Source organism: Melospiza georgiana, chromosome 1 (genome assembly GCF_028018845.1).
Source record: "Melospiza georgiana isolate bMelGeo1 chromosome 1, bMelGeo1.pri, whole genome shotgun sequence".
In the NCBI taxonomy this organism is placed as follows: Eukaryota; Metazoa; Chordata; class Aves; order Passeriformes; family Passerellidae; genus Melospiza; species Melospiza georgiana.
This window is the reverse complement of record NC_080430.1, coordinates 132,692,575-132,715,353: the sequence shown is the minus strand read 5'-3', so window position 1 is coordinate 132,715,353 and position 22,779 is coordinate 132,692,575. Positions and strand designations below refer to the sequence as shown.

The 22,779-nt window shown below is 37.6% G+C and overlaps 1 protein-coding gene across 1 annotated transcript in view; it reads left to right on the top strand.

Annotated features, from left to right (window-relative positions):
• The window catches only part of CPQ (carboxypeptidase Q), a 146,665-nt gene that overhangs the window by 73,772 nt on the left and 50,114 nt on the right, over positions 1–22,779 (top strand). The window contains exon 5 of the mRNA XM_058032012.1: positions 19,135–19,246. Coding sequence (XP_057887995.1) covers positions 19,135–19,246 — 112 coding nt within the window. The remainder of the gene's footprint in view (positions 1–19,134; positions 19,247–22,779) is intronic.

Below are 22,779 nucleotides of genomic sequence, written 5' to 3'. Positions count from 1 at the left end.
GTATTCAAAATGTGTAGTTTAGTATGTTTTTCTCTTGCTCATCCAATCCTTTGATCACTTCTGTTTTGATGGGAATTGAAACTAGTCTGGACTATTTACAGCAGTTCTCTGGAGATGATGACTTCCACCATCTGAAATAATCCATCTTTTCCCAATATGTATTTTAGGGACCTGCTTTTAGAGCTCCTTCAGGTGGTGCATGGTGTAGTAAAATCTAACAAGACAAGGTATTCTGCCTTTAGGGTGATATTAACAGTGACTTATCCAAAATGGTGCATTTTGCTGAATTATGTGAAAGCTACAACAAAATTCTTTAAAAGACACTTTGTCCAACTTGGGGATCAAGGCAGATCTGGTTATATTCTCATCTAAGCCTCACATGGAAAAGAGAGATTAATTTACTTTCTGCTGTCTAAGAAGTGTTACATCATGAGACTACTGAAATTTTGAGGACATTTGCTAGACATTGGTCCTAATTGCTGGCTATTTACATGGGAAGTTAATGCATGGAACACATTCTATAAACCAAAAGAAATAATATATACTGTAAGTATTGCTTGTTTCAGAAGGATGCAGCCAGACTAATCAAAACTATATTTAAAGTGCATTAGCTGTAAGTGTTTAGACAAGATCCAACAAATTGTTTCTTGGCTGCTGTAGAGAAGGCTTATACACAGCTTCAAAGGCTTTCACACAGGGTCAGAGTTTCCTTGTATCTTCCTTCTGTAAAAGCCACGAGTAAAAAAGCTGTCTCCTTCTCTGCTTTCCTGCACTGTTGATATGAAGGCACATTAGTTGTGTTATACTTTTCCTTTCATAAAATTTAAGGGGCTCCCACCTTCAGCCACGCTACTCAAAAGAAGAATGCCCGAGATTATTTACATCTTTTGCTCAGATTTTATTTTTGCAATCTGTTAGCACTGTCCTTTGCTGCCTTTATGCTTTTATTTGTTTATTTTCACAAAGCTATCAAAATTTGCCTTTTTTTTTTCTTTCCTTGCAGGAGATGTTATTTAACATGCCATCCGTAACACAATTTAGGTGTGTGGCTAGTGCTCAGTGTCAGATGCATACTTACAACAAGCACTGGGAGAGGAAGAACTTCCAATCAAACCACCAGGCATACACAATGGTGTCTTTTTGCCCATGTTTAACATATTCCAACTAATAAAGCTTACTAGTACTTTCATTTATAATGGATGCTCTGCCAAAACCCCTGACACTGAAAATAGTAACTTTTTAAAAGTAAGTATATATGAACAACAATTTTTAAAAAATTTGCATCCCAATTAATAGAATGTGATCCTTGAAGAAAAAAAAATCCAAACGTCAGACCATGTTCTTTGTTTATTGATTTTCCACCTACAGAAAGTTGCTTAAAATTATTCTCTGTAGAGACTCATGTTTCTCTGGCACAGCTTGCAGTCTATTATGGTAAGCATCTGCATTTTGAGAGGGAAGAGCTTTTTGGGAAAAGATCAAACTGCATACTGCACCAAACTAGTGTAACATGCAAACAGTGCTATTTAATCAGCAAGGAATTTTACACTGTCATAGCATCCTATATAAGGGAAAATATAGGAGTGCTGGACATGTCCAGAAACACCATGGAAGTTGTTGATGTTTTGGGATAAATTCTGAGAAACTAAGTGAAATTGAATAGTCCTTGTGTATAGGTTTTGAAAAAAACAACCTAAAACCAAACCAAAGCAAACAAAACAGACAACAACCCACCCCCCCAAAAAAAAACCAAAAAAAAAAAAAAAAAAAAACCAGCAAAACCACACATAACCACTACCCCTCACAATATAGTCCAGACTCTGCAGAGTACATGGAAGAGAGAATTGGCTCACATGTTAATTTCTTTAAATGTCTCTTCCATCATATGTTGCCTGGATTAAAAACATTTGTGTTGAAAGGTCTTCTGCTTCTATCTCTAAACAAAATACAGGCATATGTTCACTAGAATTTCATCATGGTCACTGTTAAATACTCCTGATGTGATAGTAATACACTTAAGTTTTTTCCCTTCTATTGAGATCTTTGGAAAAACAGTTTTCTTGCTATGTTTGATTGCCATGAAGAAAATGCCTTTAAAATTTATAACAGTAGTCTGGAGTCAAGAAATATGATTTAACATCTAGTAAATTGTGTTTTTATGAAAAGTTGTGTATAGTGTCCTGGATTAAGGGGGAAGGCAACCACTGCAAAAACAAAATGCAGAATCATTGAGGCTGAGTTCTTCATTTTACTTTATCACATTTGGTATTACCAGCCTATATAATACCACAATCAATATTTCCCCTCAAGTATTGGAAAAATGTAATTCTCTGGTTTTTGTATAACTCCAGGTTCCAAAATGTTACTTCAGAAAAGAAATTTGCTGCAAATGTCATGTGAAATGAACTTTCATCTTGTAACACTCTATTGGATTTTTTACCTGCATGCACTTTCTCATATTGAAAAACATGTGCATCTCATTTTATACATAAGTTGTTGTTGATTTGAGTCTTTCATGATCTTAGATTCTGAAAACTAAAAATTTAATAACTTGTGGGACATTTGAGGACAATTGAAATGTTACATTTTCTGATTAGAATGCACATATATGCCATATCTGAAGATGTATGGCCTGTTATGAAGTTCTAAATATGAACAGTGCTTTATGAAGTGTTTTCTGGTTTTCTTCTTTGTATCTTTCATGGTGATCAAGTTGTCAATAAATAGGCTCTTTGAATAAACTGAAAGGAGATTCAAGCTGAATTTTGGAGAGGCAGGAGAAAAGGCTGAAATTGGGTGATGGAATATTTTTCCAGCAATGTGATACAAGTTCTGCATTTCTACTCTCTCTGGTTGCCGATTTAAGTTGCCCTCTCCCTTCTGTCCTTTGTTTGATTATTAATTTTCCTGTCTTTCAGACAAAGTTACTCTGATTCAGCCTGAGATGGGTAGTGGGAGAGGAAAGGAGTATCTTTAGGAGATAAATGCTCTCTCTTTTGATTTGCTTGGTGGCCAAAGTGAAGAAGACTGACCCTTCACACTTGTCAGCTGTGCTGGGTTCCAGATTCCTCCCTGAAGTTTAAAAATTGGGAATGGGGAAGATGGGAGGAAAATTTTAGTTACAACCAGGTATTTGGGCTTTTGGAAACAGGTGCAACAGGAAGATGGGAGGAAAATTTTAGTTACAACCAGGTATTTGGGCTTTTGGAAACAGGTGATGATCAAGATAGTCTGGAGGCTAGCAAATGAAAGTCTCCAGATGCTGTAATGGCAGCTATGGTAAGGGTGGTGTGTGGTGTTGCCAAGATAACCTGGTGATGGAAACTCTTTGGGATTCTCTAGTGCAACTTTTGTTATTACATGAAAAGTCTAATGTGTTTAATACCCACCTTTTGCCAGTACAGTTGTTGTTCAGTGTACCTTGAGCTTTTATTGTGCTTTGTTGTTCTTTCCAGAGGAAACTCAGGTCTCTCATAAACACTTAAAAGTTTTTCTGTAACATATTTATAGCCTGGTTTTCCATCCTGGTTTTATTTCTCAGTGTTTCCTTGGGACAATTTGAGGATATTGTGTCCTTAGTACAAGAATCTGCTGTATCTCAGTGGCGATCTAGCGCAGTTTTTCTGTAGATGTTCATGTGTGTACTCATTTGTACTTTCACTGGTGATATGCACAGAACAAAGAACATGTTGCAACAACACCAGCCAGTATCTGTTCCCAGGGAGCAGTTTCTATCAATCTCTTCACCTCAAACCTATGCTGTTTTAATGATACTGGCAACAAGTCATGTTCTCTTGACATACTTGAATTGGAGTCAACCCTTTCTACAGAATCCTGGAAACTTTTTATCTGCAGCTTTCTCTTTACCTCATTTGACTTCTTTACTGTCTCTACTAACTTCTTTCCTTGTATATGTATAAAGAAATTAAATATTAGTTAGCTTTTTTAAAAAGCATGTTTCTTGGACCATGTAGAATAACTGAATCAGTTGTAGAATAGGAAGGGTAAGTTTGGTTGTTAAATTGCAAAGTCTGTAGGCAAAGCCCTGGAAATATTTCAGTTCTGTGTCTATCTTCCTTATGTGTGGCTCTGCTACAATTACAATGGTGTAATTACAATAGATTTGTATTAAATGTCCTGCAGCTGGGAAGAGTAAAAGTGAATTACTTGAGCAAGATCTGCAACTCCAGTCTGAGTTTGTGAATGTAGGTAGTTTCAGAAAATGATCATGCAACTTACGTGTTTTGGGGATATGGGCATTGCAGAGGACCTGTTTTTTGGAGTAGCTTTTTCCAAGAGAATGTTTGTCATATATTTCACTATGGCAGGAGTAGCATCTGCTAGCAGAGTCATTTTGTCTTTTTTCATTCCTAGTAATAGAACTAGTTAATTTGCATTTTGTTTCATTTGTAGAATTTGCAAAATCCAGGTGAACACTTCTACTTATTCTTGAAGATCAGTTAAATAAATGCTTGTTTCATTGCTGTTCTGACCTTACCTTGGAATCAACAATTTTTAAAAGCCATAATTCAAATGTCCTCAGCTTTGAACAAATTGGTGACTCACATTCCCTTTGGTCTGTCCCTGTCTTGCATGGTTAAAAAATGTCTGCCTGAAGACTTCAGTGTCTTGAGAACAACATGATGGACATAAGAAATGCTGGCCAACATTCAAGCATATGTTTTTGTTTCAACAGGTATGAAGCTTCGAAGAATGGCTTGGAAAGGGAATAGTGAAGTGTGTAAGACATTAGTGGGAGGAGAAAAGTTGAAAAATAGCTACAGATTCCTATCAGTTATTCTGAAATTGCTGTGTCATTAACACTAATATGTGGGAATAAACATTTCGGAATGCACTCAAATAATTAATAATAATTAAAAATACTAATTTTTCATGCAGTTATGTCTGATAACAAGAAATGGAGTGGATGCATTAGGAGAAACTTGTTCTTCATGTCTCTATTTCTCTCTGTGCAATCTTGCCAGAAGTTTATTTAAAGGATAGAATAAGTTTCTTTTAACATTCACTTATTAAAATATTTAAACAGGTACAGCCCTGATAAAATCTTAACTAAGCATGCCTTTCAAGCTCATTAATTCAGGACATATAATCAGTTTTGTGTACTACTGTGATAACCATTGTGTTTAATTTTGAAAGTTAGAGACACAAAACCTAATAAAATTAGAATAGAAGCCTCTGAGAACAGTGCCTGAAGGAAAAATTAAATTCATTCCAACACAAGGAGATATGAAGTACAAATAGAACAGCAGTAATAATTTTAGTGTGACACAAAGTTTCATTAAAAATCTATTTTGTTGCATTCAATGTCAGGGTTGTGGAGGCTGACTGAATGTAGGGTCTTTTGATATTTATCTTAGAGGAGAGACTCATGTCTAATAGTAGTTTGTGGTGCTTGCCATCTGGTTAGCCAGTGCTATATAGATGTCGTATTTTCTGTAAGCACACATTCCTCTGTCATGTGTAAAACTGAGGAGTGCAGGGATAGTTAGGTAAATAAGTTATTTCAGCTTGCAGCCATAGGAAGAGAAACTAGAGGGAGGTGACATTGGCAATGAGACACAACCTTTCATGTGAAGGTCAGGGATTTAAGTCTAAGGTGAAGTGACAGGAGTATTAGTTAGTACTGACAGATTTTATGTGGCCTAGGGACATAAATTTGATGTTAAGTCCAAGCAGACAGAAACCCACATCACACAAACCTATCTGTATAACCTGGATCTAGCTGGTGTTTCAGATGTTCTTTCTTTCATTTCCTCTCTGTAGCTGGACATGGGGAAAAAAAATCACAAGCTCAAAAGGTTTCTCATGCTATGGAGAACATGAAGAAATTTGTGCCTCTGAAAATGCAGAGATGATACCAACCTGCAGCCATTCCTTAGGCACCCGATAGGATGGAGGTGGGTTCCATGTACAAAGCACAGCTCAGTTTGATTCCAGAGTGTGACCTTGAGGACAGCTTTCCCACTTTTTGGGGACATGCTGTAATCACTCTACATATTCCTTCTAATGAATACTCAAATGTTTCACATATGCTGAACAAATTCCAAGTGAGATAACTTCCATTTTATGGTCCCCCATCTGTGGTAATCACACTGTGATTTTGGAAAAGAGCAGGACAAGGAACCTTTGTATCTCTCCCTTTCTCTTAATGCAGTTGACTTGTTTTTCACATTTCTGCAAGGCTCTGAGTTATCCATCTGCTTTCTATTCTGTGTTGGGAAAGCATTGGTTTGTGTCTGGCATAGAATTATCAAGTCATAGAATCATTTAGGTTGGAAAAGCTTTTGAGATCTTGGAGTCCAACTGTTAACTTGGTACTGCCAAGTCCACCACTGAACCATGTCCCTAGGCATCACATCTGCATTCCTTTAAATACCTCCATGGATGCTGATTCCACCAGTTTCCTGGGCAGTCTGTTTCAGTACTTGACAACCCTTTTGGTGAATAAAATTTTCTTACTGTCCAATCTGAACCTCCCCTGGCACGAGGTGAGGCTGTTTTTCTTGTCCTATTACTACTGCTAGGGAGAGGAGGCCAACCTTCACCTGGCTACAACTTCCTTTTGGGTAGTTGTACAGAGCCATAATGTTCCCCCCAAGCTGCATTTTCTCCAGGCTGCACTACCCTGGTTCCCCCAGCTGCTCCTCATAAGACTTGTGCTCCAGACCCTTCAGCAGCTCTGTTGCCCTTCTCTGGACACATCTGTGCATGCATTAAAAGATGGTAACAGGCAGCAGACATACAGAGCCCAGGCAACTCACGCACTTGAACTGTCTTTCAGCCTTGGAGTAGGCCAAACATCTTGGAGTGCATATTGTCACTCTTTTTTCCTGCTTTGCCACATGTGTACTTTGCATCAGGTTTACCAAAGTCCCCTGCACTCTAAATGCATTCCAGAACCTCTGGGTTACTGCTTCCAATAAAGCAAAACTCTTTTAACTTAGAGCAGAAATTCCACCCTGGAAATCATCCTGACAACAGTTGTCTCATCTGGTCTTTTGCAGATATTGTTTGAGTTTAAAAATCAGCCTCTTCTCTATCTTGGTGAAAACTTGTGTCAAACATACTTTAAGTTTCACAAGAGCATATAAACAAAGAAATTAGGGACAGATAAACATGTAGGGTGTGCTATTGCTTTGTATCAAAACTCTGGTTTTTTGAGATACATGAGTAGAATTGAGTAGAGAAATCTGCCAGTGTTAGTTGCAAGTACTTCACTGTGTCTTTGTGAATGTGACTTTGGTAGGTACTAGAAATTGTGGACTAAATTCTTGCTTGTGTGAATGCATACAGTTCCAATAATTTCTAAATAAGACAGGGGTTTCAAGTCTCTATTTGTTAGTATTTTCCATGAAGGTGTCATAAATAGAAGAATAAATGTTAATCTTCACTCTATTCCTACATAATAAAGAGTTGCTTAGTCCCATTTTACTGACAAAGAGATCAATACAATATAATGAACTAATATGAATGTAGAAATGAGAAAGAATTATTTTTTAAGTCCACAATTAAACCTCAGTAGAAGTGCTGTTTTAATGATCAGCAACAAAAAGAAACTGAAAGGACTACCATTGGTGAAAGAAGACTTGTAATTTGAAAATTATGTCGATATCTTGAAGACATGTTTCATACAATATATAAAGTAATTATTTTTATGGTCAGTGTAAGATATTTTCTTTCGTGTTGCAAGCCAAGTAATGTTCTGTTTCTGTGGATTCATTCATCAGTTCATAAAACTTTTAGAAATGAATTGCAAATTATTTAATAAAATGGATTTCACACCAACTTTAATTTTTACCATGATTTTGACTATCCTAAGTAGAAAAGAGGTCTTTTATCTTGTGGTAATGAAATACTATATTGAATATGACAGTTTTACTATATCCATCTGGATCTTGAAGGACATACTGGGCTTTGATAGAGCTGATTTCCAAGTTGTATTCTGCTTTTTATATCTCTAACAAAATTTTCTGAGCAAAAGAAATGGGGATTATATATATATCCAGAAGAAAATGTGAATTAGTCTGTCTGGAATCAGTGTCATAATTACAAAAGGTGACCTCAGGAGATCACATATCCTGACCCTGTGCTCAAAGCCATGTCAACTAGAGCTGGTTGTGTAGGGCTTGGGTCTTGAATATCTTCAAGGACAGAGACCCCACAGACTCTCTGGACAGAAGTTTCAATGTTCTACAGCCCTTGTAGCAAAAAAGCTTTTTTTTTTATTTTTAAGTGGAATTTCTTCTATTTCTGTTTCTGCGTTCTGTAAGTGGGCACTGCTGACAAGAGTCTGTCTCCCCCCTTGTTTACATCTGCCACCAAGAATTTGTACACTTTGATAAGATCCTGAAGCCTTTTCTTCTCCAATCCCAGCTCTCTGTTGCCTTTGTTGGAAATTATCCAATTTTTAAATTTTTTTTTTAAACTAACTTTAGTCAGGGGTTTGTTCTTCTTTGCACAGGGAGAAGGGTATTGAAGTTTCTATTCAAAAGACTCTCTTCCCTGGGTGAGGCCTGGTGAGCCTAACACCTCAATGGACTGGGAGTTGCCAGAAGATGCACAAGAAACAAGTGACTATTAACAAAGATTTCCCTTGAACGTCAGCCCCTGGTGTGTTGGAGACACTTGGTCTGGGAAAAAAATTAATAAAAGAGGCAAAGAATGAGGACCAAATTATCATCAAAGGTGAAGGGATCAATAGGAACGCAAATACTAAGAATTGTGTAATTTGGGACCTATGAACATTGAACCAAAGAATTGCTTTGGGTTTGTTTGTATAAATGTGTGAAAAATCTAGTAAAGAACCATGTGTGATAGAATGATTTTCACCGCACATCCTGGTCAGAACAACATCCTGGCCAGAATACACTAATGCCTTTATTCTCTAACACTGAAAAGATATTGATGGAGAGTTTTGGTGACACCTCCATCACGTCTGTGGTCCAGTGTAGTCATGTTGTTCTTGTTCTGGGGAGCTCCAAGTTGGACACAGCACACAGATGTGTCCCAAAAATGTGAAAACTGTGTTTCTCCAGTGCTGAGTGATAGGGAAGGATCACCCTCCTTAACCTGCCAGCAGCACTCTGCCTGATGCAGCTTGGGTGCCATTGGCCTTGTTTATGGCACAGGCACACTGCTGGCTCATGGTCAATTAGCTGTCCACCAGGACCCTGAGCTCCTTCCTCTGCCAAGCTGCTTTCCAGCTGGTCCCCAGCATGATCCTTGAAACACAGCCTGGATTCTTTTTTCTCTCCAGCTCTGTCTCCCATAGGATTCTTACAAATGGGTCCTTGAACAGGCTAAACAATACTTTCCCCTAGACCAGAGCTCACATCCTGCCATCCTGCCTTACTCCTTCTTCTCAGGATCCTGAGCCCCACCATCTTATGTTTACTGCAGACCTTCACTGCATTCCCAATCAGTTCTTCCTTGTTTGTAATTACCAGGTCTAGCAGAGCATCTCCCTCTGGATTTATTCCATGGTGGGTTCCTGCAGGTTCTGGGAATGCCTGAATTTAGTGCCGCATTGAGACATCTATTGTACACTTTGGAAGCAACGTGTATGGGAAAGAGAAAATGTTACATGCAGATTAAAAAAATCAGTAATGAATAATGAGAATCTTAGAAAAACCCCTGTAACTAATAAGAGGATAATCTTGGCAAAATTGTGAGAAACCTTGTGCAGGTGCCAGGAATGTAGGATAAGTCATAAAAGTAAAAAAGAGTTATAGTAATCAAATAAAAGACTTATTGAGTGTCTTAGCATACTAGACAATGAAGTCCTTTGGGCATGGAGGCAATGGCAAGAGCCTAACCTATGGGAGGATTTGTGGAGTAAGAGGGAAAGATCAGAAAAGCCTCTGTCACAGGCTGTGAACACGGGTCTGTGAACTGTGAGAGAAAGAAATCTTAGCTATCACAGCAGAAAGACCTGGAGCCACTATCCACTATAAAAAAACAAGGACAAATGGCATTGCTAGTTCTGATAGGTCATTGTGACTGTAGAAGTGGGACATTTCTGGGAGAATGGATTACATTATCAGTACTCCTTGTAGTATGTGTAATGGTGAGGGACCACGGGGTGGTAAGATGCAAAAATTTCATTGTGTTCAGTTGGTGGTGATGAATAATAAAAGCATCTGGAGGTGTGGCTCACAAGGCAGGCTTGTCAGCTGACAGTGTTCAAAATCCAGTTTGACTTTTGAATGCTGCAGTGATAGCCCAGCAGGGCACATTTTTTAAAAAGGTTTGTGTGATAATGGGTATTAGAAAAAATATTTTTCTAAGGGTAAACACTGAAACAGTTTTTCCAGAGAAGTTATAACATTTTTAATGTGAGAAATTTCAGTACTTGACTGGACAAAACTCTTAAGTGATCAGATACAAGTTGATCCTGCTGTGAGCAGGATATGGAAATCAATGCACAGTCAGAAGTCCCTTCCAACTTCAAGTTTTCTCCCAGGCCTGCTGTCTGCACAGGGACATAAGTGTTAGTTTTTAAGCCTCCTCTCTTACAGTGCTCTGCTGTTCCTACAGCCAGGTAAGGGTTGTTTAGACTTGCTTTCATCAGCATTCTTCTTGGGGGATTTGTAAAGTCTATTTTCTTGAGGGCAGTTGAGGGGTAGCTACTCAGGATGGCTTTCAGGACATTTCAGGTCATCACAATGCTCTAAAGCAGTGCTAGAGAGGCAAGGTTCTGACTTATTAGGGATCCTCTTGAGAGGAAGCAATATTTGTAATTTGTTTTGGAGAAAAATCTACTGTTTTTACAGTTTTGAAAAGGGAAGCTTGCTAGTACTGCCTAGTATCACTGCGTACAAGTAGGCTTTGTAAATGCTTCAGCAAAAGAAGTAGTACTGGATATTAATGTTTATTTTAGCTGAGATTAGTTATGATATCTGAAAAAGGGAATTTCAGAGATAGAACATGTGGGGACGTTGCTAGATCTGTAATAATGTGGAATCCTTTATATCCCTGAAGTGAAAAATATATAAATATATACTCTAGATTATAAAAATTATCTACTATATATGTATGAGAAGTCTTCCTTTGATAAGTGTAGAAAAAAGAGAGCTTCTCTCTTCACATCAACTCAGATGCCATTTTAGCTTTCCTACAGGGGTATTGCAGAGATTCTTTGCTGATGTTTGAATTATCAAAAAGCAGATACAACATCTTCTTTATGCAAGGGTAAATGATATTTCAGTGATACCTGATTTTGTTTAGAAGTAGTTACTGTTACAATTTTTCCTCTTAAGACCTCTAGAAGTGGGTTGAAATATGTAATTTTATATCCTTATTTTCAAAAGAGAGTATTATGAAGAGTTGTATTATTTCTGAAATGTCACAGCTCAGGAATAGGAAATAAAAGGCGCTGGAGGACTTAAATATGGAAATTCTAAGTCTTAAAATCCAACATTTAATCTGAAAACGGTAGTCATTTCAATACTTGGTTATCTTTTGAATGCTCATATAGTTTCTATGTCTTGTTACCTTTACTACAGTTCCCTTATCAGTAATAATTGCTTTTCAGACTAATTTTCTCCTTCACTGTCATACATGCTATAAATGATACCAGCTCATTTACTACTACTAGTTATTAACTACTAAGTGGTTTTGAGATTCACTTTAAACAGGGAGGTTTGATTGCAGTACTTTCCAAGAACACTTTAGTTCCAATCACTTCTACAAAGTAGAGATTCAGCTTTATAGAGTTTACTGTATGTTGTGACACAGGGGCTCTTTGAAGGTTAATCAGATTTTTAGCAATAATAGGGTTGGATTCTTGTGTGACTGAGTCACTTCTGTTTCATGTGCAGATCTGTCATTTAATCAGAAGCCTGGAAGTTAAGACTTAATACACTGCATATTAAGTAGAAAAGATAGTTGTTGTTTTAATCTTTTTTTTTTCCTTCTGAGCTTCACTATATCTTTAGGACTGTAAATTAGTTGAGACAGCTAGACTGATTATTTAAAAACCATTCCTAATGTGTGTAAAATCTAATAAAAGGAGCTGTACAGTGAAGTCATATTATTTGGACACCAAAGCTAAAACTAATTTTCTGAAATATCCTTATATATACAAAATAAAATCCACTAAATGTGGTGATGTTCCTGATTTACATGTAGGGCATGACTTAATTAATTGCAGTTTAACTGGGGGCAGTTAGTGTTTTCTTAAAGGCAAGTACAAACACACACAAATCTTTGTAGCCCAAAACAAATATTTGGGGAATGGCCAGAGTACACTGTCATAAAGAGTTTTAATCAAGTAATTTTTTTTACAACTGAATATCTCTGATACACCTCCATGCTTGAATTTAGCTGTTGAAGTTGATAAAAATTACACACAGTAGAGTAGGCTTGTGTTTAAGCATTACTGGACAAAGTATTTTTCTTCTTGTAGCAATGCCCCGCACATCTTAAAATACAGGAGAGTTTATATTAAAATATATGCATTATGTGTATATCTTACCTTACATGTTAGTTTAGCTCTAATCCCATGTCATATGTACTATGTTACAATACTTGGTACTCTGTGTTGCTGATGGGCACTCAGCTTTGTCATCCTGTCTTCCTCAAAGGTTGAAATGCTGAGCTTGAATAATGATAGTGTATACAAAACACAGTGTCCCAGCAAGAACTGTTTAAATGTTATCTTTGTAATGCAGTGCTTGAGAAATTTTGGTCAAGTATTTATCCTGCTCTTGGAAGAGCTGGGTTGGATTCCAGAATGGAAGATGATGTGTGATGTGTTTGCTGCAGTCAGTGTGGTGCTACAGCACACAGGATTACAAATTCAGATTGTTTAGGTTTCGAAAGGCCTTTGGTGGAAAAGCCAAGGGACTGATATACAGAATCTTGCTGCATGATACAAATTAAATAACTATTATAAATATTTTAAAACTTGAGGGATGTTGGTTTGCATACAGGAATGAAGTTCTGCCTGGACACAAAATATCAAGTAGGAAGAGTTGCATTTGTTTTGCTGTGTGACTTGAAGAGAGAAAGGTTTGAGGTGGAGTAGGAAGAGAATGAGTCAGGGCAAAAAAGGCCCCCATAAGAAGGGGGAAAGGAAATACAGTCTACAGATTAAGAAGTGCTTTAAGGAAGGATGCTGTGAATACTGGTGCCAGCTTTGCTATGTGGGTAGGGAGCAGAAATGCTATTGCTTGGTGTTGCCATTTTCCCCAATATATTTGGAAGCTACTACTGTGGATGATACTAATACATCCTAAAATGGCCATGCCATATTTAGTACTTTATATTTGTAAATCTGTGTATATGAAGACTTTATTTAGTCATAGTTTTGAAAGCAAGTTAAGCATGATGGGCTTAAATTTAGTCCTGCCAGCTGTTTTATATGCCTACTACTTAGGTACATGATATGCTGCCTTTCTTTTTTCCTTTATTCTCATGCTGTTAGCACAGTCCTTATAAACTGAAGCCATCTGGCTGTTCATAGCTGTAATGCTATCCAAATGTGTAAATTACTAAAAATGTATTCCCTTATGCTTAGGAGCACAGACCTGAATTTGGTGCTGGGTTCCTCTGTCTAGAGAAGCTGGGATTAAGAGTGTTTTAGTCATGGTTTATTTAGTGCCTTAAATTTTATTTGGACTAGAGAGAATAGGAAATTGTGAAGTGAGAGAATGTTTCTGAGAATAAAAATGAGTAATGAGTATGTGGGGAAAGAGAGAAATTATAGGCAATTTTTAAAATGGATTAAATTTGTGGTGCTAATTCTTATCTGACTTCTGTTTTCCTCTGATTTTGGTCCAAACACAAATCAACTTTATATGCTGCTTATACATTTAAGGTAAGTATTGCAGAAATACCCATGCACTGGCAGGGGGTTCATGCAAGGAAAATATCCAGTTAAATAATGTAAGACCTTGTATTGCTACTTAGAATTTCAGATGGACTTACTTGGAAGAAAACTGGAGAAAGTGAACCACAAAAATTTGAATAGAAATGTTTTTAATGGATTTCCAGGTAATTGTGAACTGGAGGGGAACACTGTAAACCTTTGTTGCCTGAGGAAACAACTAACTTCTAGCATTATTTAACTGAAAATGTACATGAAGAGTTGAAAAGAACCCGAGTTACAGTCTAGAGGACTTCACAGTTTAAGCTTGATGTTTTGGCATGCAGATGCTTGGGGTTTGGATGTGTCGTGACTAAAGCTGCTTGATCTGGTTCTAATATCCTGTTTAGCTCTTGGTCATACCCCATGCAGCACTACTGGCTGGGGATGGAGTGCCTGGACAGGGGCCAGGCAGGAAGGGACCTGGGGGTGCTGATTGACAACAGCTGAGCAGGAGCCAGTGTGTGCCCAGGTGGCCAAGGCAGCCAAGGGCATCCTGGCTGGTGTCAGGAATGTGTGGCCAGCAGGACCTGGGAAGTCATTCTTCCCCTGTACTGGGCACTGGTGAGGCCACACCTTGAGTGCTGTGTCCAGTTCTGGGCCCCTCAATTTAGGAAGGATGTTGAGGGCTGGAGCATGTCCAGAGAAGAGCAGCAAGGCTGGTGAAGGGTCTAGAGAACAAGTCCCATGACAAGTGGCTGTGCGACCTGAGGTTGTTTAGCCTGAAGAAAGGGAGGCTCAAGGGAGACCTTATTCTCTGCAGCTGCCTAAAAGGAGGGTGTAGGCAGGTAAGGTTTTGTCTCTTCTTCCAGGCAACCAGCAACAAGAAGATAGCACAGTCTTAAGCTGCACAAGGGGATATTTAAGTTGGACGTTAGGAAGAATTTCTTCACAGAAGGAGTGATTGGACATTGGAATGGGCTTCTCCAGGGAGGTGGTGGAGTCACTGTCCCTGGAGATGCCTAAGAAAAGACTGGATGTGGCATTTAGTGCCATGGTCTAGTTGACATGGTGGAATTTGGTCATAGGTTGGACTTGATGATCTCAAAGCTCTTTTCCAAACTTACGGGTTCTGTGATCCCATGATTCTGTGGTTATGTGATTCTTTGTGTATGTGATGCTTGTATAAGTTTGCTGTCCTCTTTCAAGTTAGGGTGCTCCTTATCTTCACTGTCTGCTGAAGGAAGATGTAAAGAAAAGTACTTTTCAGTGTTTTGAATATTGAAAGTTATTGCTATGCTTTTCTAAGTGAAATGTGTTGATGGGAAGATTCATTCAATAAAGATCCTATTCTGTGAACCCAAACCTCTACCCATGAAGTCTTCTTCAACCATGAAGGTCAAAGATGAAGAATCATTACTCTTGCATTACTCTTGCATTACCTGATACACATCTCTCTCAGGGACATGAAATACCTCTGCATGGTGGTTTTCAAAACTTAATACAAATGTTATTCTAGATTAAATGAAGTGATTGAAAATGTTGCTTGTAGTTCTTTCCTAATGTTTCATATTTATGATCTCTAAGGTTGCATAGAAAGAAGTCTTTTCTTTAACTAAAACTAGAATAGACATTTCTTAATATGCTTTTAAATCAAGCACAAGGTAGTTCACCTGCATTTTATGAAGTATTTGCATGACAAATGCAATTGGCCTGTGTGACTACATATGGGATGGGAGATTATTTTTTAGTGGCATAAACCATCCTGCTTAGAAAAGGATGACATATGCACATGTATGTGAATGTATGGTTCCTCTTCCTAATTTTCTTGTGTTTAGAATATTATTTTTTTTTCAAAATATTTCAATATGCTTGATTGAAATGCTGCACGTGACCTAAAGGCAGACTATAGAAAACATCATGCTGATGCAGAAGGAAATAGACTAAGAAAGATTAATCTTGTCATGTTGCATGCAAGCTGTCTTACTCCATATTTATTTTTAGTGAATTTGGCAAATATGTATTGCTGTATTTGTACTGTCCTGTACAGTTACTTGTGGTTTCTCTGCATATTTAAAACAAATACTTATACTTACAGATACCTACAAGCATTACTTTGCCATGCTTGTGTTCTTCTGGTGTTTCTATAGGGTTGTTTTGTATAAATTATTAATGTCTGTGTAGATTTGGAGCTGAGAATCACATAACAGCTTTGAAAGCAGTGTGGAAAATGCAATAATCATATGTCCTTGATAGCTTTAACTGCCTTTGTTATTAGCCCACCTATACAGAGTATTACAATGCTATTATTTTATTATATTACTTTAAAGAATATAGTGATTTAGACTGAATTTCAGAAATATTTCCATTCACATTCCATCTACCTAAAGACCAAGATAAACACAGTGGGTTTTGTTATTTTATAATTGTGTCTTATTTTAAGAATGTCAATGGCTATCAGCATGATCAGTGAAACTTTCATTTCAGCAGCTGCTACAAAAACATCATAGTTTGAAAAAAACAACTGTTTTGAAGAAACTTTCACATAGAGGTACAATGCTTGTATTTATGTAATTGCTCTTGGCAACAGCTTCAGTAAATTTAAGTTGAAGTTCATCCATAAAATTAACTGACTTTCTCAATCCACTTGAACCTTGATCTGTTTTGGTGTAATGTTCTGGAGTTGGTGAAGAAGCTTTACAATTGGAGTCTGTAACCCCAAATGAGATTACACCACCTTCTTCTGATTCAGAATTCCCTGCTGTTGCAATATGTGTTGTTCCACAGAAATGAGGAGTAATTCCCACTCAGACACTATTGAGATTGCTCCCAGGGAACAGTGTTAGTGATGTATTCTTTCACTGCTAAAGAAAAGGCATCCTATTGTTAACTTGGTTGTTTCTCAATGAGTTTACAAACTTGTTCTAAATAATTCACTTAATCTTGAAGCTCTGTTTCCCAGGAGACAAAATACTTATTTTCTTAAAACCAACTTTTGCTTTAAGAACAAAGAAACCGCATGGTGGTTTTGAAGCTGTGGAATAGACGTCCTTTATACCACAGACAATTGTGTTTTCACTCAGAGCCTTTTCTGTTCTTTTTAAAAAAAAATAGTATTATTTGTGGATTCCTCATTGAGTGGACTGTATTGAATCTGCATCAGTTGGCTGCAAAGTGTGGTGGTGTTTGATCTCTCCCCTGCATAGGCAGGTTGCAGTGGGGCTGCACGTTCAGGAATGAACAGAACACAGAGCAGAATTCCTTCATGCATTGGCCTCACTACCAGCAAGCGTGAACATGTGCACAGTCCTCCCTTAGAAGGAAGCAAAAGGAACAGTCACAGTGAGCCTTTCTCTTCTCTGCTCTCATTTCAGGAACATTACCTCCAAAGCTGGTATTGCTTTTCTCAGATGATCTGGTTTCAAGCTATGTTGCTATTAAGTACTTCTACTGCAGGGCAGTGTCCCTGGAAAATGTGCTGTTTGCAATCTTTTGTGTTGGCCCTTTGAAGGTCATGACATTAAATCACAAAATCACAAGAATACCCCTGAGAAATTCTGAGGCTTTTACAGAGGGGCCATCCATCCCAGTTTAAGCACTTTTGAAGGAGGGGATGTTTTGGAGTAAAGATTGCAGCATGTCTATTTTCTACCAAGAAAATGAGTCTGTGCTGGAAAGCAAACACATGTTAAGGCTGGATAACCAGAAAAGGGAGTTGACGCATGAGAAGGAAAGAGTAAGCTGTTCTTCAGATTTTGATCAAAAGCTTTTTCTGCTTCTAAGGCATGACTGTTCTGTTTCTTGTAACACACACATTTATAAAGATCTCACACTCTATTTTCTAAATTTAAAGGGGTTTGGTGCATTCTGGTTGGACCCATGGCAGTTCAATGGGTATGATTATTACCTTTTCATGACTTTTGTTTAATACTATGGGTATTTCAGTTATGTTACCTGAGTTTGTTCTTGGTTAGATGAAGAAACACTGATGTATGATGAATACCTGATACCTTTTGTCTTTCCATGATGGTTCATTAATTTTTATAACCAGTGAAAACATACTTAGATTTATCTGACATGAAGAAGAAAATAGAGATTTACATGTTTGGGCTCCAAGTTACTTCCTTGCAATGTTTACTGCATACTTTGCAGCATAGACTCTTGCCCTCCAGGAGTTACATCAGGAAAATGCATTATGTTCTCATTTACAGTGCTAGACTCGTTGTCCAGTGATGAATGGTAGATGCGATAATATGCCAGGAGATCCTCATCACTTAGGGAGAAGAAGGTGGAAGAAAGAATTAATATTTTTTATATTTTTCTGGATCCCACAACTCTGAGACTTGCTCAACATCAGCCAACCGGAGAGTGGGAAGCATCCTTTTGTGTGTGGCCAGTTCTGAGCAGAACACAGGTGGATGCTCCAGGGTCTCCTTCAGTTTTTCCTTACTGCCAAGTTGTCATAGGTTGAACACATCCTGCTCTTGGTTTTGTGCTGTTGTACCATTTTACCACACTGCCTGCTTGGCTCAGTTTTTGTCCCTCCTTGACCTTTCCATTGTAATCATAGATCCATCAGCCCTTCAGCTCAAGGCCCAGCTGGGGAACTGTCACACTTGTGGTATTTGTCTGATGCTACTTGTCAACATTTGAAGGGTTCAGATCTGCAAGCAGATGTTTCTGGAGATGCCCATACTACTATTCTCTACTGTAGTCACAAAACCTTCTTTGCAGAAAACCCATCTGGGACTTCCTACCATGTTTTAAAATATCCTCATGACTAATAAACTATAAAATATCTTGTCATTGTTGTAGCACATAGGGGATCTGGTAATAAATTAGAGGTCCTCTGTGACAAGTACCATAGGTATATAATAAAACAAAAACCTCTGGGAATGCTTCAGTCTAAGTTCATATTTTTTCCTTATGCACCCAGAAATAGGATTAATCAAATTTCATGCCTAAGGGCCTAAGCGGATGGACTATGAAAGAAAATTTCACGAGTCAGCAGTGTAGCAGTCCTGCATCACTGGAAAGTATGCACTTTCGTAATGTACGAGATAAAACCTTTCATTTAAATATTTCTCACAGCTTATCTAGTTTTCCTTAGACAGTGGTTTAAAGTAGTAGAATCCCAGACTAATATTCAGCAACTAGAGAACAATGTTTAATTTTATTTGAAATATTTCTTTCCTCCTGTTCTAAATGAAAATGCCAACTTTGTGACAAGATCATTAAAATACTTAAAAGCTAAACAGAATTTTCTGATTCAGTGTTTTCATGTCTTCTCAAAACTACTTTTCCAGGTTGTATTGGTCAGTGGACATCTGGACAGCTGGGACGTTGGGCAGGGAGCTATGGATGATGGTGGTGGAGCATTTATATCATGGGAAGCATTATCACTCATTAAGGATCTGGGTAAATCTTTAATTTTAAAATATTTTTAATGTATTACATTTCCAGAACATTTTGTATGATATCTAAACTGGATTTTCTATTTTATCTATGTCTGTGAGCACAAATATTAGTTTTGTCACTATACTAAAACTAGTGTAAAAAAACTAGTTCAAAACAGACTTTTTAGATTGTTGAGTTGATATCGAGTAACTTTTCCTCCTTCATCAGATGGAATATCTTTTTCCTCCTTATTCCCTTTTTTCATGAATGTAACCCGTGGTCAAGAGGAATGCCCAATGTATTCATTAGAAACTAAAATCAGCTGCTGCTCCTGCCCTGGCAGCCTTTAAACAATAAACTATCTTTCCCTGCTTCCCAGTGGAAGGATTTGTGCACTTCAACAGTCTCAGTCTTTCTTGAAGAGCTCTTTGTAGACAAGCTCTGTGTTTAACTGCTTGCAAACTGCAGTCCTGAATATCAGACATCCCTGTGAGTTCCTATTCCTTTATTTTGCATTGTTTGAACCTCTGATCTCTCAAATTCCCATCTTGGAATGATTGGATTATCAATCTGTAACCAAAACAAAGTGTGCCTGTTAAAATTTTTTGGTCTTTTAAAAGCAAACTAAATAGGATTCTTCCAGAAAGAATCCAAGTGTACTCTTTCTTTCAGTGTTTTTTAATTTATTTTTTTTATGATGCTTGGAAAAATTGCCTGTGTTTCTTCCACTTTCAAGGACAAGAAAGTTATTCTGCTGTGTTGGGTATTCTATTCTATTCAAAATAAACTGTTGTGTGTTTCTTAAGGGCAAGTTCATGGTGGCATTGTATAATTTTTATTCACTGGGTTTCCCTTCACGCATGACTGAAATGCATCACTTTCTTCTGTGTAAATATTTGATTTCCTCTGGTAGCAGCCTGTGTGTTTGCTGTGCAACCTGTGGTGAAATGCTCTTCTCTCAGCTGGGAAATGCTGCAGCCTTTGCTGATGGGGACTATTGTGGGCAACTGTTGTGTTCTGCCCTTCTCTTTGTACCAGTGTTCTGCAGGAACACAAGGCTGGAGAGACCTTCTGGGTCTTCATAGCTGTGGGTAACCAAGGGGCCTTTCACAAACTGGCCTCCATAGTAGATTGGTTAATCCAGATTTAATATCTTATGCATTCAAAATCTGATAAAAACAAAGAAAAAAAAAAGAACAAAAAGAGGAGAGCAAAATAAAAATATGCGAAGATTGTGTGAGAAACAAATTAATGATTTCTATTTAAAATAAATTCCATAGATTGTGTTTTGAATGAGCATTGTGTTTTGCACTGTGGAGACTTTGTTTGATATTCCTTTGGACGCTGATAAATTTAGTCTCACACTAGTTCACCAAATACATTTGAAATTAAGATAAGACAACTCAGTTGACTCTATGCACGTGTAGAAATTTTTTACTCTGTCCAGGGAGTCTTAAAGCCACGGTGCATTATGTAGCCATAAAACTGTGTCCGCATTTACCAGAGTATAACTGATCTTACAGCTGTGGTGATATGATCCTCAAGCTGAAATGAACATTCTGAAATATGATTTCTAGAATATTAATTTATATTGTGCAGTAAGAAATAACACCAGTACTTCTGCCATGGTCCTTTGGGTTAATGAAAGCAAAATACTATTGCACTATTAAAGCAGGATCTTCAATGATGGTCTAGTAGCATTTCATCATGATATCACTGTGACTCATGGACATGGCTTATGCACAAGACACAAATTATGACTGTTAATTTGGATTCTGAAAATTTCAATTAATGCACTTCCATACTTTCAACATAGCCTCCTCCCAAAACCATTTAATAGCTATTGGCTTAAGACCAAATACATGAAATTAATTGAAAAATCATTAAAATTATGGTTCAAGATGGTAAGATTTTATTTTAAGCAACACAGTTTGTTTTCTTGCCTCAAGTAAAATTTTTAATAGTTCTTGCTTTTATTTCTAAGTAAATCAGTTACTTAATGTATTGATCTTTATACTTCCTCATATTTCCTGAATCTTCAGTGTTAGTTTTTTGGGGTTTTTTTAATTGAGGTGACAATTTTTGTGCTATATTGGTATATTTCTTTCTTTTAGTTTTGTTTTACTTTTGGGTTTTCTAGCTTTTCAGACACCATAATAGTTACATGCTCCCTACAAGGACATGTGCCAGTCCAGAACAATCTGAAGTAGTTTTACATAGCCTTCAAAACTTCAAATATTTGGTAGCATTTTTTTTTCCATTTCCATTTTGGCTTCACATGAATATTGTTTTTTTTGAGGGAAAGGCAACTACATCAAAGTCAGAGCGAACTGAAACTGTTTTGCATTATATTAGCAGAGAGTGGAATGAAAGTATTTTATTGATGTAAAATCCCATGTATACATTTCAGAAGAGTAGTACCTTAAAAGCATAGGGCCAATTGTGATCTGCTGTAGTTTTTGAACACTGTTTAAAGTTATAACCATTCAGTTAGTTCTGGAAAGTAGAAGAGCTAACAAGTGGAAAGTTTCAGTCTGTCTGAATACTTTGCTTCTAACAGCTGTAATATCTCTCTGCTCAACTTCCACAGTCGGACGATGGGAAGGGGGTACCTGCTGGTGGTGCCATTCCCTCTCATCCATCTTCAGGGAGGAGCGCAGGCAGCAAATTCAGAGCAAATTTCAACTTCTAGATGGCTACATTTCAACAAGGTGAATCTTGCTATGTTTTCTGTGCAGCTGCAATTTCACTCTCAAAGCATCCCCTTGAATAGTGTATAGTTAAACTTCAGTACCAGCTTGCGCACCTGTTGGTGCCATGCTGGCTGTAGACATCTCCTGACCAGAGTAAAAAGAAGCATTTTCCCTAGTGCATCCATATCAAGTTCTTTGTATCAATTAAACTCTCATGGCTGCTTGCTTTGCTGATAGCTAATCTCAGAAAAATTCACTAAGTAATGGTCATACTGACTATTGGTGTTTAAAGGGGTCTTTTCTCACCAATTGTAATGAAGCGTAATGAAGCAAAAAGGAAAGAAAAGCATGAATTAAATTCTTGAAGCTTGCATATGCCACTGATAGGCAAGATCTGTGGCAAGCTGCTTCATGGCTGATGTGCTTAAAAAAGGAAGAACTGGAAATGTTTCCACAGAAGCTCATTATGTGAAGAAATGTGAACATTTCAGTTGGTTATTACCCCTTAGTCCTTTCAGTGGGAATAAAGATGTTTTTAGAGTCACTGAGGCAGTTTGTGAACTGGTCTGAACTGGTAAACTCCCTATCTTTCAGGGAAGCCAAGGCTGTTGTGATTAGCTGAGGATTTCTGATGGTTAAGAAATTACTCTTCTACACTTGCAGGCAGAGTGTCCATGGCAGTAAACTTGTGCAACCTGCAGTTTGTCTTCTGCAATGTCTAACAGCATCTGCCCTGCCCAGTCCTCTGCAGGCTTTAATATTTTGATCTATTTTAACTAATTTTGATGGAGGCATAAAAATATTTAGAAAGGAAGTTTTTATGTACTCTTCAAATAGGTGACTGAGGAGAGATGGGCAAGT